An 18,693-nucleotide genomic window follows, 5' to 3' on the forward strand; every position below is an offset into this window, starting at 1 on the left:
CAGTAGCCACCAGAATTATTATCCATTTTCTTATAGATAACTATTTATTTTCTTCTATCTTCTTAAGCCAAATGCTAGACCTGAGTGAAAGGTACTGGTAATCCAAAATTGCAAAAGAGCAGCCAAAACTATTCTGAGTCTTCTTTATGGGTCAAGAAGGAGGTAGGATGGAGTGGGAGAAAGATTCTGCTTCCTTCTGAGACTTAAACAAGTATGGTTCTATTATTGCTTCACTTTGGGATTCTTTGTTGGCTGTTTGTAACTTCTCTATAACTCATAATATGGGGATTATGCTGATCTAACTCATGAGGGAATTTAACAGGACAGTTTTCCTCAAAAACAATTGATTGCAAAATGCTCTGGAATGTTAATAACACTTACATGACTCCCCAGTAACCAAGACTATTACTTTAAAGTTTCATTCTCTACCCAGTCCCTCATCTGTAGGCCTTCTCTTTCCCACCTGCAGGTCTGTAACCAATTCATCCCTTAGTTTCCAAAATTTATAAAAATAAGACTAAATAACTATAATGACCAGGTAAAGAACAGAAATATTTTTTAATCTCATAAAACTTTAAGAAATGAAAACATTGAAATTTAATTAGATAAGTTCAAGGTTGCTATATGCAGAAATACAATACCAAAAATCCTTTCACCAACCCGTTTGAAAATGATATAACTATAACATATTTGGGGTCCCCAAATTAACTCATTCCTTTTATGCTGCTGCCACGTTTTAAATTGTCAGCAATGTTTATGGGGCTTTTTAAAAAGTGCACTAAAAAAGGATTCTCATAACGGATTTTTTTTTTAAATCAGTAATTCTCTAATTTTAAAAATTGCTTCTTTGCAGAAAAAGCTAAAATCACTGTATTAAAAACCTTCAGTAAATCAGGTATGATTTAATATCAATGTAAAGACTTTGTTCTCTTAAAAAGTAAAATGAGACTTATGGTCAATGCTTAATTTTTTTATATTTATTACAATATTTTTATTATAAAATCTGTGGTCAGTGAATAGATATACCTACTGGATTCTTGTGGATAACGGTAAAGATTAACTACATTACCTTCCTGCAAGAAACTTGCAATCTAGTAATGAGAGAAAACTACTGAAAAATACTCTGAATACACTTGGGGAAAGATAAATACCATAAGTACTTGTGTTTCCCCAGGATTATTATATTGGTGATTTAGACAATGAAGATATTCTTAATTTAGAACAACTGTTTTTTAAATATATATATTTCTCCCAATTACATATAAAAACAAATGTTAACACAGGTATTGTTTTTTAATTTTTGAGTTCCAAATTCTGTCATCCCCTCTGTCCCCCCCTATAAATACATGCAATCATGTAAAATTTATTTCCATATTAATCATTTTGTAAAGAAAACTTGGACAAAAAAAATGAAAGACTATCAGTTTTTTATCTAGAGAGATGGTTTTTAAGAAGAATTTTTTGGAGAATTACATTTTGAATTTTGTTTTAAATTAAACAAGGGAGTTACTTCAGAACACCTAGCACAGTGTTAAGCATAAGTGGATAGATAGATAGATAGATAGATAGACAGACAGAAAGATAGATAGATAGATAGATAGATTTTACAAATATACACACACACACACATATATATACATACGGAGAGATATTTATATGTGGTATCCCAAAATTCTAATTTCAGTTTTAAGCTAAAATTGCCACAGTTTTTAAGAATTTTTGGATACTCTATATTTATATATAGATGCAACCAAACCAGAAAAATTACACTACTGTATGTCATATATATATATATATATATAATGTATATATATATATTTATATATTATTATTATAATTTATACATTTTATGTACAGCAATATTTATCATTATAGATTTATGGAGTTATATATATAAACAAGAATATTTATTTATTTACTAATTGCTGAGGGAATTGATGTTGTGACTTGCCCAGGATCACACAGCTAGGAAGTGTTAAATGTCTGAAGTCAGATTTGAAACTCAGGTCCTCCTGACTTTAGGACTGGTGCTCTATCCACAAAACAAGAATATTTAACAGAGAAGAGCTTTTATGGGTTTTTTTCCCCTTGTTTTTTGTTATCACTTGTTTGTTAAGGGCTTAAGTTTAATGAAAACATAAGATAAAAATTGAGAAGTACTAAAGAGACAAATTTCTCTGGTTACAAATTTAGGCATTAAACGACTTGCCTTTTATGGAGCTTCTCAAACCCACTTTGCCTCTGCTTCACTATGAAATCGTCAGATAACTGAATTTGCAAAGACAGGATACACGCCATAACTTTTGATTCCATGAATTAGAAGCCCTACTGTTTCTTTGCAGGAATAAAATCTCAGAATAACATCTGCAATTTGTCATCTGTCTGCAGTGAATCAGGTGAGCATATTACCTTTTCTAGCTTTTCTCTGTAAGAAATTTCTCTTTATTGTGAATAATGATTTAATTCAGATAGATATTCTTTATTTTTTTCTATTGCTGATTCTTTGGGGTTTTTAATTCAAGAACTTACACAGACTCATGAGTTATGCTAACTTAATAAAAACATAAGTAAATTTTAGGTTTATTAGTGAATATTTAATATATGCCCATTTTATTAATAAAGTAAAATATATTTATTATATATTTAAATATATTCAGAAACCTGATTTTATGCACTGAAAAAAGAGCTGTATCTGAGTTCCAACAATTCAAGCTCAAATTCTGTATCAGCCACTTAGGGCCTGTGTGACATTAGGCCAATGGTTTATCTTTTCTTGGCCTCTGTTGACTATTTAAAATGAGGATGTCAGACTGGTATCAGGGATTCTCAAACTGTTTGATCTCTTTATACCCTTAAAAATTATCAAGGTCTCCTCCAAAGAACTTTTGTTTATAGGATTGTATCTATCAATATTTACCTTAATAGAAATTAAAATGGCTTCATAATATTACAGAAAGAATTTCAATTTCCTAGACCCCTAAAGGGGTCGCTAGGACCCTCTAGGAGTTTTTGGACTATACCCCTTTGAGAACCACCAGAGTAGATGACTTCAAAGATCCTTTCCCTCTCTGAATATGTTATGATATCCTACTGTTACTTAAACATATCACCAATTTCTTCCATTATCTCATAAGCACATTTTCTGCCAAATCTGCTTCCCATAGAAAGTCCCTTTCAAGCCATTGTACAAAATAAAGGCATAAATAATATATTATATGGTAATAGAAAGATTATCTTCTGCCAAGCATAAATCAATTGATTATGCTACAAGTTTGAAATCTGAAATCACCAGGCTCATCTGATCACTAATGCCAGTAATGTATTTTCCCTTCCCCAGCTTAAATTATCCACTATTTTTAAAATTGAGGTGGAAATTTCATGAGAGCATGCTATTCTTGAAACCTAAATGTTTTCTTTTTCTGCTGGGGAACAACTATCTTCCTCACAGCATCTTGGCACCAGCGCTGTGTTTTCTCATTAAAAACTATGAAGGCAGGCACAAAAAGATGCCCCCCAAAATGTTTCAGCAATAAATCAGAGATAGAGATCCCAGGAAAGGGAAATAGAAAGGTAGATATAGAAGTATTTTATAATATTAAGGAGTTAGGAATTCAGTAATAGAAATGGGAGCAGTCTGGAAGTATTTTGGTGGTCCACTATCTTAACTGTGGTCATATTTAACTTTTTAACAATTTATTTGAAAAACTGAGGCACGAAGCTTTTAAGTAATATGAGATCAGCTTTGGTTAAGGAAGAAGGCAGTTTCATATAAACAAGTTATTTTCAGATCCAAATATTACAGTAAACAAATGAAAAATTTATTAGTTTAAGCTGTTTTCTGGGTACCTCGTTCCTGGTAGAGCCTGGCAAGAAAATATTGGCATTTTTTCTTCCAAAACAAAATAAAGTAGCCTTTCTGACCTTTTTTTTGGTCCAAAACAGTGTGGAAATGGCTTGCACTGACACAAATTGGCAGTTGGTCTATAATTTATTATCCTAAGGAGTTGCCTGGGCCACTGAGAAGTTAAGTCAATTAACAAACATTTATTAAAAGCAAAGGTATGTCCCAGGCAATGTTCTGGGTACTGAGAATACAAAAGCAAAAATAAAATAGTCATTGCCCTCATAGAATTTACATTCAGTCATACATATTCTAATTTATTTGCCTTTGGTCAAAAGGTTAACATGTGTCCCAGATAAGATTTGAACTCAGGTTTTCTTGACCCCCATGTCTAAACATGCTGCTTGTTAGTAGTCAGTTATTAAACTTTTTTTTTTTTTTTGGCAAGGCAATCACATAATTAGGAAGTTGTCAATTGTTTAGAGCTGGATTTGAACTCAGGTCCTCCTGATTCCAGAATTGATACCCTACCAACTGTACCATCTAGCTGCCGTTTGATAAATGTTTATTAAATGCTTTAAATGCCTGCTATGTGCCATCTACACATTACAAGGGATAAAACATTGAACCAGGAATCAGAAAGATCTGAGTTCAAATCCAGTCTCATACATTTAGTAGCTATATGACCTGGGCAAATCATGTAACCTCTGCCTTAATCACATAGAAAGAAATAGCAAACCCCTCTCATATCTTTGCCAAGAAAACTCCCTAGGCAACTGTTGGAATCTTTACAAACTGTTAAGCCATTGGAGTTGATAGAGACAATAATTATCTAATTTGGCATGGTTCAATATGATTGATTTGATCTTAGAAAGAGATATTTTGAGCCAGAACTTGAAACAAGGTACTAAGTACAACTGATAGAAACGATGCTTGTGTTCACACCTTTAGAGAGCTCATAAGTATCTAAGTACTCAATGGAGTTCACACGTTTGGGTGAATTCAGGGTTTAGAAAGAGATATCTAAATTCATACCTCCCTTAGGGCCAGAGAGCACTCTGGGAGATAACTCAGAATCCCTCTCTCTCCAGAAGGAGGAGTTAACCTTGGGGAGATCATATATAGAGAGGAAGCTCTTAGAGCTGGAGGGAGTTTTCTTGAGAGAGTTTTTCTTGGGAGCTCCAGAGAGTTACTTGGGAGCATTCCCAGGAGTTGGAGAGGAGCACTCTGCAAGAAAGCCTACAAGCCCTATCTTCGAGGAAAGAGAGATTCATCGTATCTTCTACCTTGGTGCTGGCTGGAGTCGGAAGGACAAACCTTTGGATTTGGAGACATTCGGGCGGAGGCTCTTAGAACCAAGTGGAGAGATAGGCCTTTGAGCTAACCAAGCTAAATTGAAGGACACAATAAAAGATCTGAACTCTTTATCACCTGGCTGTGTTTTGGAAAAAGAACACCACAGGCAACATTGGCATACAGGGACAGTATTGGTTCCTCAGGTCAACAGGAATTGGACACTACACCAAGCACTTAGCAGAATGCCTGTTATAAAGTAGGTTCTTAATAAATGCTTGTTGACTGACTGACTGAAAGTAGAGAATTGCCACAGGCCATAAAAAGAGGCACCAATGATAAAACCTCAGAAATCCTAATTTTTCTCTGTTCCCTTAATAAAAAAAAATTTTTTTTTCCCCTGAAATTAAGACAAGTGGCCAATTTATAGTGGGGAATAGAAAAGACATAAGTTGTTCCAACTAACTTTGTAGCATCGTTTATATGATTAATTTGCATAATGCCAAAGAGTACTTGCCTCACAATACTCTTAAAATAGCTAAAGGTAATTATTATTCCGATTTTATGGTGAGGAAACTAAATTCCAGAGAGTTTAAATGACTTGTTCATAAGATCACTGGGTTAGTAGTAAGTGTCACAGATGAATCTTGCTCCCAATAATTCTGTCATGGGTTCTTTCTACTATTTGTCTCTTTTACACTAAATGAACTATTATTTGAATGAATTTCAGTACTTGGAAAGTATTGTATAGCTACTACATACATTTATATGACAAGAAGAGGCACTGAAATAAGTTGAGGGGTGGAGAGAGAAGGTGTTGTGTCCTGCTTTCTAGAACCCCCAAACTGGAGTGACAAAACTTATCATTGCTTTCTAGAGCCCCCATGCCGGGGTGATTAAAATATACAATCTTAGTGGAGAAGTGATGAGGCGGGTATCCTGAAGATGGTGGAAAAATGGAGTCCGTTTATTACACAGTCTGTTCCCCTTATATACCCTCATACCCATATGTAACAAAATACTGCGCACATGGGACCACATAAACAACTTGCTATTGTATGTAGTTTGCCACTTGGTACCACTCTTTGCCCCCTGGTATCATCTGCTTCAATCACAACACAGGTTGTCACCACCCCCATCTTCTCAGAAAGACCAAAAACCCTTAGGGGAGATGGGAAGCCGAACCAGACATTGTTAATAGGTTCCCTCTGGGCTGAAGGGTCTTATAACTCACTGAGAATTTCCCCACTGTCTACCCTCTACACCCTTTACATCTCCAGGCTTCTTTTGTTTTAAATGAAGCAGGTATATTCCAGTGATTAAATCCATCAGCATGAGAGGAATCACAAAGGCAAGCTGTAATATCATACAAGCAAGTAGTAACATAACAAACAAGATGAATAAACAAAATACTATAAAAGATTTTCATGAGTCCCAGAAGGAAGGTGTAAAAAATAACTATCAATTTCACAACCACACATATACTTCCTTTAACAGCCAAGAGATAGTCCAAAACCAATCTATTGTCCATCACTTCATGTCTCAAAGCAATCTTATTCCTGCAGGTTTTGAAGTCCTGCATCAGTCTCATTGAGAATTATTTTTAATGTTCATGAATCAATTGCCATACACAGGGGGTTAACTGTCAGGCTCTTTCATTGGTGGACACATTCAGCAATGTAACCATCCCATGTTTCTTGGGTCTTCTCCTTTGTTTCGAGGGTCTTCTCTTTCTCTGTCTCTCTTGGATGGACACGGCAGATATGGCATGTTAGCACCCATCAAGTTCCTTCTCCATCTGTTGAGGTACAAGCAAAACCTCTCCCCCAAGCAGTTAACCTATCTGGTCCCTTCTATTCACCACTTTCTGGATCTTTCCACATCACTTGGAGATTATCTAAATATATTGGAGCTACTCGCACTGGACACTGCCCTTCCGGCAGGTTATGAAACTTGTCTGCTGGAACTAGTGCATCTCCATCAAAAAATCAAAAAAATTTTAATATATAAAATTAAATCTAGAAGTTCTCTAGAGTTACCTGTGGCTCCCCCTCTCTTTTATTTTTGGAGGAGCATCTTGATGTCTTCAAATTTCCATCTCAAAGGCAGGGCACTAAATTTAGCTGCTATTGATCCTCCTATGCCAGACATATGGATGTTTGCTATAATCTTTGACCAGTGACTGGGATATTAGCCACACATTCTTCAGCTTCTCAAATCAGTGTATGGATAGACACTGTCTATAGGCTAAACAGGGACTGGTTTCAGCTCTCCAGGGGATATCTCAGTAGTCCCAGCAATATACAGCTCTATTCTCCCTAATTCCAATCCCCTTCCTCCACCAGCTTGCTTAAAGACTCTCTGGGTATAATAGCAGTTACCATCAAGCTCCAAGGGCTTTTTGCCTGGGGTACTGGAGCCAAGCCCCACCTCTTGTAATGAGGGTGGGCAAAACTGCTTCGTGGGCGGTACCCATAGTGTCATTGACCTTCCCACTCCTCCTCCTCCTCTTTCCCACCCACCCTCCATGAAAGGGGAGTTGAGGGAGGAGGGTCAGGAGATGGGGAATACTCTAAAGGCACATGCTCATGTGTAGGCAAAATTGAAAATGAGCTTTGAAAAGGTGAAAAGCAAGCTCATCAGCAAGGTACTTAAGATACTTAATTCCTTTTCAGCCCAACAGGCAATGGTACTTAAGATACTTAACTATTTTCTTGCCCTACTGTCTATGCCCTGCAAATCTTCTAGAGTAGTAATAAGCATTATAAATCAGTAAAAAAAAAAAAAAAAAAAAAAAAAAAAAAAAAAGACTTCCTTAGCTCTGCCTCATGTGCTGTACTCTCTGGGGTCATGGGCACCACCTCTCTGGTTGTTTTTCTCCTCATACTTCCTAACTGGTTGCCCAAGTTAAAATCTTTCCACTTTTTCCAATTTGTGGGATTCCTTAATCCATTGTATTCAGTTAGTTGTTCTCCCACTAACTTCCACATCTCTGGCTCCAAACTCGACTTTTTACACAGACCCACAGAGACGTGCACTCCAGAGCATCTGAGAACTCAGTGATCTACTTCTGAGTTACCCAACAAACCTTAGTTCTCTGTTAACCTAACTAAGCATGCTTCATACTTCCCTGGGGAGGGAGGTTCATTTCTTAGTATTTACCTCATTTCTATTTAAATACCAAAGTGACTAGATTAGCCCTTACCAATTCTTCCTGCTTGCCTGTTTTTATACTTACCCTATACTGGGTCACGAGGACTTCTCCAATGAACTCTGCTGATCATGTCTGTCGAACTAGTTGAGTCGAACCTCACCTAGAGCCCTACATTTGTGCAACAAATGTTGTGTCCTGCTTTCTAGGACGCCAAGAGTCCCACCTCATTGCTTCTCCATTAAGAAGGTATATTTTAATCACCCCAGCATGGAAGTTCTAGAAAGCAATTGTACTTTTTATTACCCCAACTTAGGGGCTCTAGAAAGCAGGACACAACAAGAAGGGATTATAGTTATTTGCTTTTACAGAGGAGTACAGAGGTATGGACAATATTAAAGAGTTGGAAAAATATATTAAGAAGAAAAAAAAGAGTGTATGTATTCCATGGAGTACCACTTTCTACAGAAAACCTTTCCATATCGCTCTATTTCCGTCTGTGTGTTTATCCTGTGTTTAGCTTGTCTATGCAAACAACTAGCATGTTGTTTTCCCCATTAAACAATGAGCTTCTTGACAGCAGAAACTTTTACTTTTCTTTGACTCCCTAGCCTTTAGCACAGTGACTTCCACATGTTTGTTTAGTCAGTTGGGTCCAACCTACATGGACTTTATCCATGGAATTTTCTTGGCAAAGATACCTGGAGTTCTTTGCCATTTTCTTCTCCAGCTCATTTTACAGATGAGAAAACTGAGGTTTAAATACTACACCTAGAAAGAGTCTGAGGACAAATTTGAACTCCAACCCCAGCACTCTGTGCATTATGGTGCCACTTAGCTGTCCACTAGCACATGTTCAACCAATTAGTCAAGTATTTATTAAGGGATAATATTTAGCAAGTACCATGTGAGCTACAAATGTGAGAAAGTCACAACTCCTGGCATGCCAATGAAATTATCTATCCTAATGAAATGAATAAAGGCCTCAGTCTGGGCTTTGCCTAAAGTACCATTTTAACTGTAAGACAAGAATTCTTGATGCTGTACTAGTGGTAGAGAATTGAGGTGTGAGAATTGATGTGAGAATTTTTTCTGGCCTGGTTCAATTTGAAAGAATTCACGAACTTGAAATCTTAGTGGCAAAAAAGGAAGTTTTATTTTTCACTAAGAAGCTCTCTCTTAGGGGACAAATCTCTTAATGAGGAGATTTGCAAATAATGTGTTAACAGAAACCTATTTTATGAGCAAATCTTGGGGTTAGGGGCAGTTTGAACTGATTATCAGACCAAGATCTCCCAAGTGAATGAAATTACTTTGAAGGCTTTTTCCAGAATTTGGAGTTTCCTGAATGGGGATCTGGCTATCCAAAAGATTAATGGGGGAGAGGGAGGGAAGAGGGGGGATATTTCAGAGATTTCCAATTGAATGATACTGCTTATGCTAGAAAAAGACCTGTCTGGAAAATATGCCTCCTCCCAGACTGGGAGACCCCGAATCTCCTTTCTTTTACAGATCAAAGGGGACACAGTTTCAAAGTGACTATTTTACAGATTAAAGGGGACACAGTTTCATACCTCCCCCTTAATTCTTACCCATTTTTGTGTCTAGGACCCTTTTGACAATCCAAGGAAACCATTGTACACCTTTTCAAAATGATTGGTGTGGAGTTTTTTATTCATAATTGAAGGAAATACTGAATTTCATTTAGAAGCTAATAAAAAAGGTATATTTTCCCCCCATAAAATTCCTGGACCCAAGTTAAGTAGCTCTGTTTAAGTCTAATCTCTTCAATTAGGATTTAAGAAAAATTGAGCAATGTTGTTTCAGAGCAGCCAACCATAATAATTTTCTCTAGTAAATGCACTTGCTAAGCTCCTACTGTATGTTTAAACAAGCAAATTAATCACTTTGGGGGCACTAATGGGGGAAAATGAGGTGTGAGATGAATGGAACTTATTTAAATGTTGGGGTTAGACTATGGGCATTGTTCTCATTTCCAAAGCCATTTTAGGGATGTGGAAAATATCTCTTAAGAGTTGACTGAATGGAATGGAATGAAAGTGAATTGAACAGAGGAAACTGGAAATTATTTGGCACCTGAATGGAGGAATATGGGAAGGAAGGGAGGACAATGGCTGAACTCATGCAAATATAGATCCTCAAGGTTTACTGTGGCCCCCTTTCTATGTCACAGTTTAGGAAAAGAGAAGCAACATGGTACTCTTTGACAAATGACTACATGTTCTACATGTAATAAGAGATTATTACTCTTCCAAAGCAATAATATAGAACATGAATTGGAAATGGACCAAAAGAATCTAGGTTCCATAAGAATAGGGATTTTCTTACATTTGTACCTCACATAGTATTTGGCAAATGCTAAATCCTTAATAAACACTTGTTAATTATTTAATTGATTAAGTATCCTGCTGATAGAATATTATGCTAAATAGCATAACTCCATTAAATTATGGATTCTTTGAAAGCAGGAACTGGGTTTTTTGTTTGTTTGTTTGTCCTCCTTTATATCCCCAGCATTTAGCAGAGTGCCTGGCAAAGAGTAAGTGCTTAATAAACATTTATTAACACACTAAGTAGAAATTCCTTTTTTTAAAAGACCATGATAAAGACCAAAACATAAAATGTGAGTGTTTTTATATTCAAAAAAATTTAGATACAATCTCAATCTTCAGACATTGAAAACACAAATTTCAAGATTTTTTTTTTTTTTTAGTGTTCTATAGGGGTGAAGCGATATCTGAAGAGCATGAAGAAAGCAATATCACCCAGGATGAGAGCGCGGTAGGCTTTATTCCTTTTGAAATCTTACAGGAGAAAAAAACTTTATTTAGTTATGCTTAAGATTAAATTAATTTTTGTTTATATTAATAACTTAAGGGGGGAGGAAGGAGACACAATAATGATAGAGGGTTTTTTTGTTCATTTTGTTTTTTTATTGAAATAAGTTAAGAGAGTCCCTCTATCATCACAAAACTCTTGATTGTTTTAAGACTTCAAGTGGTACCTGATACACTGGGAAGTTGGTGATTTGACCTGGGTGACATAAAGGAGTCAGAGGTGACTTCTTATCTCACCAGTGTTAAAAGAGAACAGGTGGCACAGGACTTGCTCTATGTTACCTCATATACTTACAAATTTAATGTATACATTTTTTTAAAAGTTTTAACAATGACTTCTGCAAAACTGCTGGTTTATTAATCCCACAATTGAATGTGTGTTCCTAACAATCAAAGCATTTTCTTAATAATTATTTATTAGTTTTCCATGGGGTGTATTTATAGGGGGGAAATCTTAATACAATCCTATTCTGTTCCTACTGTAAAAGACTGAATGTTACAAATTTCTCACTTAAAAGGAATAGAATTAAATCAAATCTAACATTATTTGACCTTTTACTTCTCTAAAATTGGTCCCAATCTAGCCAACTCCCATGAGATAATAGGGACTAGCACAAAGTAGTCATTTAATCAATTGATTGAATGATTGATCTTTTTGCTAACTGCTGCAAACTCTAGGATTATCCCAGGTTGTCCTCTGGTTCATCAAATCTTAGTTTGATTCTTAGATTCCTCTTCCAGGATTTGGACATTGTTTTACCATAGTGGGAATTTTGGGATTATCTAAAACCCATTACAATAAAGTGACCGGAATACCTTAAGAGAAGAAGGAATCAAGAATCTGGCTTCCCTGGGACCCTCAGAAGAGGGTCGTCAAAATAGTTAACTCAGACCTACTCTTTTTAACCAGATCTTGTCTAGATCTAAGAAATCCAGTTACAGTAATAACAGATGATAAATTGAATAACAACATTCTATTCTCAGATAGGCATCAAAATTTCCATTCTTTTAGATAGGACTGTGGAAGGTAGCTTCCACAGCTGCAAAGTGATAATATAGCTTCTTGTTAAAGTTTGAGAATGTGAGGTACTAATCTTCTTGGACTTTTAATGCTTCTGATAGAACCAGGATACAGTCAATGATACTTTAATTGAAGACCCAGCACAAAACAAATCAAAGTAAGTAATTTGTGGTTTGATTGATTCTGTTGAAGTAATATCGAATTCTCTTTTGAGACCATAAAGAAAGAGAGATATTGTCAATCTGCTTTAGTAACTGAGCAAAAAATTATATGGTGCCATCTTGTTGGTAAATTGGTATGCTACCATTGGCATTTGAGATTCAGCAAGATTTATTAAGCTTAATGAGAAGAATTATTATTAGGACTCTGTAGAATGTATTCTGTTCAAATCCAAGGCTAATCATTCAACATCACAGTAATATAAGCCTATGCTCAAACCACCGATGCCAAGTCCAAGTCCAAGGTTGCTCAGATTTATGAAAACCTACATCTTCTAGAAATAACATCAAAAAGAAAAGTTACATTCATCATGGGGGATTGGAATGCTAAAGTGAGAAATCAAAAGATAATTTAGACAAACTCTGAAAAACAAAATGAAGCAAAGCTAATAAATAAATACTAAATAAATAAAAATAAATAAATAAATAAAACTAATAAGTTTTGTCATGGCAAACATTCTTCTGCCACCACACAAAAAACCAACTTTACAGATGGACATTGCCAGATGGTCAATATCAAAATCATATTGATTAAATAATTTTCAGCCAAAGGTAGGGAAGCTCTCTATACTGACAATTAAAATAAGACCTAGAACTGACTGTTGCTCAGATAATGAGGTTCTTATTGCAAAATTCAGATTTAAATTGAAAAAAGTAGAGAAAACCATCAGACCTTACAGGTGTGACCTAAATAATATTCCATATGAATGGGATGTGAATAGATATAAGGGATTAGATCTGGTAGTCAGAATGCCTAAATAATAAAGAATAAATAAAGAATATTATACAGAAGGCAGCAATAAGAACAACAAAATATTCCAAAGAAAAACAAAGGCAAGAGAGAAAAATGGCTACTCAATGAGATTTTACAAATAGCTAAGGGAAGAAGGATAGGAAAAGAGAAAGAAGAAAAAGGGAAATGGAAAAAAAGAAAAAGCTTGGGCAGCTAGGTGGTGCATTGGATAGAGCACCAGCCCTGAAGTCAGGAAGACCTGAGTTCAAATTTGACCTCAGATTCTTAACATTTCCTAACTGTGTAACCCTGGGCAAGTCACTTAATCCCAATTGCCTCAGGGGAAAAAAACTGCATTCCATTAAGTGCAGACTTCCAGGAGAGAATAGCAGGGAGAGATAAGGTTTTCTTAAATGAGCAATGCAAAGAAATAAAAGAAAACAATAGAATGAGAAAGACCAGAAATCTCTTCAAGAAAATTTGAAATATCAAGGGAATGTTTCATGCAAAATAGGCATGATAAAAGATAAAAATGGGAGGAACGTAATAAAAGTATAAGATATTAAGAAGTGAGGAACTTAACAAAAGTATAAAATATAAGAAGTGATGGCAAGAGTATACAGAAAAACTATACAAGAAAGATCTTAGCATTCCTGATAACCACAATGATGTGGCAACTGATCTATAGCCAGACATCCTGGAGAATGAAGTCAAATGGGCCTTACAAATCATTAATAACAGTAAGACAAGTAGAGATGATAAAATTCCAGTTGAACTATTAAAAATCCTAAAAGATGATGTTGTTAAAAGCGTTGCTCCAATAAATTGCTTTCCAAGAGATCAATTTTGAATTTTATCACTGGACCTCTGCACATAATTGGCCTGGCACATAATTGATGCTTTAAAAATATTTACTAATTGATTGATTAGTACGTACCTTTCCTAGCCATTTAGTTTTAAAAAAAAAAAAAAAACAAACAAACAAAGAAAAATTCAAAGAAGCATATATAAAAAGCAGTATCAAATACATTACAAATGCTTCTAAAATGTCCATTTGGTTGGTTTACCCAGAGGGGAAATTGTCTTTTTTCTTAATCAGCCAAAAGGGAGAGCTTATACTTTATCTTTTCATTTTAAATATAAAAACAACACTGTAACTAAACTGAATAGTCAACCCTGTATACTGTGAACTCCAAGCTTAAAGCTTAAAGGAAATATCCCAACCCTCCAATAATTTCACATACTAAATCTTTGTGAAATTTTGATCTACATTCAAATAGATCAAAAGATTATCTTCAATCCTTCCAGCAAGATATACTATGATTTCACTTGGAATAGACTGAATGTTGCAAAGATGGATTTGGAGCCCATAAAACTAATAGATTTCAACCATTTGGATCTGAGACTTGGTGGGTCTTATTCAGAAAATTCATTTCTGAATTTTAATTTTCTTTGTGATATATCCATTTTTATTTTTTCTTCAGATAGAAATCTCTGTGTGTAGCTAATCATTTTTACTTTCTACAAGAACTCTTAACTAACTTCTCTTAATTCTTTTATTTTTTCCATTTTTATTAATTCTTCCTTTTAATTATTTCCTTTTTATTCTATTTTTAGATTGTTTTTCATATATTTGTTTGCATATTGTCTCACCTATATTTGATTGTAAAATATTTGAGGGAAGAGACTGTCATTTACTTCCTTTTGTATGCCCTGTGTTTAATACAATACTTGGCACATAGAAGGCTCTTTTTTTTTTTTTTTTTTTTTTTTGAATTGATGTAAAATATTACTGAAGGGAAAATAGGCCAAAAAAGAAAAAATGGGGGGAAGGGCAGCTAGATGCTGTAGTGGATAGAGCACCAGTCCTGAAGTCAGGAGGACCTTATTTCAAATCCAGCTTCAGATACTCACTTAGCTGTGTGACTCTGAGCAAGTCACTTAACTCCAATTTGCCTCCCCAAAAAATTTTTTAAAGGAAAAAAATGTTTTTATTGGACTTGATGATAAATGACTTTTAAGTAACAGACCATTTTTACTCACAGACTTGTGGAAATAGTACAAAATTTAGTGTATTTGTAAATCACTAGCTCTAGTAGGATAGTGTTAACTTTGATTATTTTGATGAATAACCATCCCTGAATTTTCTCTTTTTCTTAGCCCCATCTATTTAAACTCCAGGACAAGCCTGAACTTGTCAATTATGCATACTCTATTATAAATTGATTTTATCGGATTTTTTAATTCCAAGCTGCCAATTACAGTAAGGGAATTAAAATTTTTATGGGAAGAATTAAGAAGGATGGAAGAAGGAAATAAACATCTTGGGAACTTTTCTGGAAACAAACCTGAGGAAAACATTGGGAATGTAATCTATGGATTAGGGCTGAGGGAAAAGGGAGAGAAAGCTGGCCTGGCAGGATTTTAGGGTTACATGATGCCAGTAGGATGAGGGAAAAAATATTAACAAGTGGAATAGGATTATAGAATGGGAAGTGGGAGGACACCAAGGACAAATTTCCTCTTTGAAATTTTGCTCGGTATTGCCCTTTCCCTTTGTGGTTCTAAAACTGACTCTTTGATTACATACTTGTGATAATTAATACAATTCTACAGATGAACCGAAATACAGGCCCATCTGTAAAATCTAGTCATTCATGACAGATACAGAATAGGTAAAGGTCCTTGAATTCTCAATGTATATGGTTTTTCATTGTGTAAGAGATTCATTTTTCAAAGATATCTCTTATTATACCCTTCCCAAACATTCCCTTAATATTGACATTATAAATGTTGTCATACATAAAAAAAACTTAAGCCTATTTTTTATTATCAATGAAAAAGTATTTAATAACTTTCTTAAACTGATTTAATTTCAAATCCCATTATTTTACAGTTTTTTAGAACTGGACAAAACACTGAAAAGCCTAAGTGAGGTAATCATTATTATTCCTTTGTTCATTCATTAGTGTGGGTGGGGTTGAGAGAAGAGTAAGGGATACTGTTGTACCATATTTCCGGGAAGATAGATATCACTTCAAAATTTCAAAGAATTGTTATGTAGAAAGAAGATATGATATGTGTTGCTCCAAAGAACAGGACTAGCATCATTAGGTGGAACTTCTAAGGAGACAGATTTGAGCTCAACATGAGAAAGACTTCCCTCATCATTTACATTGTTCAACAGCATAATAGACTGATTTATGCAGTAGATATATCTGTGTGTATGTATGTATATATATATATATATATATATATAGTCTTTATTATATTTATAGGTAACTTACTCATAAATAGTAATAAAGTTATCTATAAATATAGGTAACTTACTGCATATACAGATACATGCATACATATACATGCATATATATAAATTTGAATTATTGTTATTATCAAGTTCTCTATTATGGAGATATTCATGTAAAGCAGGGTTTGGGAATGTCTGACTGGTGGATTGTAGAAGGCATAATCAACCACAAGCAATGATGAGCTGAAAGCTAAATACAACAACCTCTACTTCTTGAGTTGTATAAGTTAATATTTTTTTTTTGGCCTGTGAATGATGCTATAAATATCCAAATAATCCTTGGCAGAAAATGTTTGCCCACCCTTACGTGGAGTTTAGATGACTATATGTTAGGGTTGCTTTAGATAGCTAGAGTAGATGACTTTCCAAATCTTTTGCATTTCTTAGATTCTATGATTCTGTGTGAATCCCCGAGTTCAGGTACTTGACAGATTTCATTTTGCCAGGATAACATTTTTTTTTCACCTTTCAGTCTTATTTTATAGCATGTGGAGTACAGAACCAAAGGTCAGTCATTTTCTTTTAATTCTTAAGTTATATTCTTTAACTTTTAATGAAAAACAGAATACTCACCATTCCTGGCTGCACTTATTTGCCTCATCTCTAATTTAGAGACATCTAGTATTTATGCAGAGATAATACTTTAGATTAATGTGCTGTTATTCTTCTAAAGGTACACAGTTTTTTCACAATTATTAACTCACTCCACTTATCTTATCTCAGAAGTAAAGAGAGATAGATCATGTTATGTCCTTTTTACAAAAATGAAGCACAGAAATTAAGCAGACCACTTAAGATCTTGTAGGTATTCTGGATGAGCTAAGAGACTGAGTTCAGATATTTTGATTTCCATCTAGATCTAGTCCCACTTTAGCCTTGAGTGTAACTAATAGTAGCAAAAATATGTGTCTGGGCACCACTGGCAGACCAAGGCTTAACAAAAGAGATGGTAAAGAGGAAAGGGGGGGAAAAAAGAAATAGTTTTAAAAAGTACAGGGACAGGTAAGAGGAGATGAGAGAGAGAGGGAGGAAGGAAAGAGATAAAGAAGAAAAAAAGAAAATATGTATCCAGCTAAGGGTAAGAGCAATAGTTTAAGGATAGCAGTCTCAATATATCTGGAATGTTTGTGCTAGCAAAAGAAACAGTATTATATTTCAATAGCAAAAGAAACTGTATTATATTATAAACCTATAGTATTATATCATGCCCGTAAGTAGACATGCACGATGCTCTGCATGAAATGGAATAGCATGTTGACACCTCAGCACCATGTTTAATAACATAATTATGATATATAACATCATATTATATAATATACTATAACACTATATAAAATACATGAGAGGCATCCTGGTGTAAGATAGAGAACCAGATTCCAAGTAAACCAAGACTTGGATTCAAGTCCAGCCTGTTGCACATATTAGCTGAATGAGTTAACAAGCTGCAATCACTCAGTGATTTGGGAAATTGTAAAACTCTGAGATGCAGAAAATCAATTGTAGATACAGAGTTCTCTCACTGGAAACTCACTACATTAATGGAATATTATTGGAGATTTATTTCCTCTCTCTCCTTCGATCTATGTCTAGCTCTGTCTTTACCTTTGTCTCTGTGTCTCTCTGTCTGTCTTCTGTATGGCTGGCTCTGCCTCTTTCATTCTGTTTCTTCTGTCTGTCTCTGTCTCTCTCTTTTTTATCTCTCCATTTTATCTCTCCATCTGTCTCTGTTCTCTTTCCATCTCTGTTTCTGCCTCTCTGTCTCAATCTCTGTACCTCTTTTCTATTTCTCTCTGTGTGTCTGTCTCTGTCTCTGTCCCTCTCTCTCTTTGCCTCTTTTTCTATTTCTGTCTCTCTTTCCTTCTGTCTCTCTGTTTCTTTCTCTTCTCTCTCTTTTATGTTTGCCTCTCTCTGATTCTGGCTCTCTCTGGTTCTTTCTTTGTCTCTCTTACTGCTTCAATTTCTCTCTTCTTTCTACCCAGCTCTCCTGTCTCCTTCTCTCTCTCTGTTCTTTCTTTTTTCTGTCCCTCTTTCTCTTCTTTCTCTACCTGTCTCTGTTTCTAAGTATATATCTCTTTCTCTCTTCTCTCCCTCTCTTTCTATTTCCACACATATAAAAATGCAGAAAGCAGAGATAGATAGACAGACAGACAGACAAATATACACATAGGGATGGGGAGATGGGAAAGAGAGAGAGAGAAGGGGCAGGAGGCAGTGAAGTGTAGTGAGGGGAGGGGGAAACTCAACAGAAGTTCAGTCTCTATTATTTACTAG

At 35.1% G+C, this 18,693-nt stretch overlaps 1 protein-coding gene across 7 annotated transcripts in view; it reads left to right on the plus strand.

Annotated features, from left to right (window-relative positions):
- Window positions 1-18,693, plus strand: part of ADGRG2 (adhesion G protein-coupled receptor G2) — a 196,042-nt gene that overhangs the window by 135,813 nt on the left and 41,536 nt on the right. For 4 of the 7 annotated variants that reach the window (XM_031958908.1, XM_031958905.1, XM_031958902.1 and 1 more), the window contains 6 exons: window positions 854-895; window positions 2,343-2,396; window positions 11,020-11,087; window positions 12,266-12,321; window positions 16,012-16,051; window positions 16,895-16,929. In XM_031958908.1, coding sequence (XP_031814768.1) covers window positions 854-895; window positions 2,343-2,396; window positions 11,020-11,087; window positions 12,266-12,321; window positions 16,012-16,051; window positions 16,895-16,929 — 295 coding nt within the window. The remainder of the gene's footprint in view (window positions 1-853; window positions 896-2,342; window positions 2,397-11,019; window positions 11,088-12,265; window positions 12,322-16,011; window positions 16,052-16,894; window positions 16,930-18,693) is intronic. The other 3 variants (XM_031958904.1, XM_031958906.1, XM_031958907.1) reach the window with 1 other exon arrangement.

This window comes from Sarcophilus harrisii, chromosome 3 (assembly GCF_902635505.1).
Source record: "Sarcophilus harrisii chromosome 3, mSarHar1.11, whole genome shotgun sequence".
Classification (NCBI taxonomy): Eukaryota; Metazoa; Chordata; class Mammalia; order Dasyuromorphia; family Dasyuridae; genus Sarcophilus; species Sarcophilus harrisii.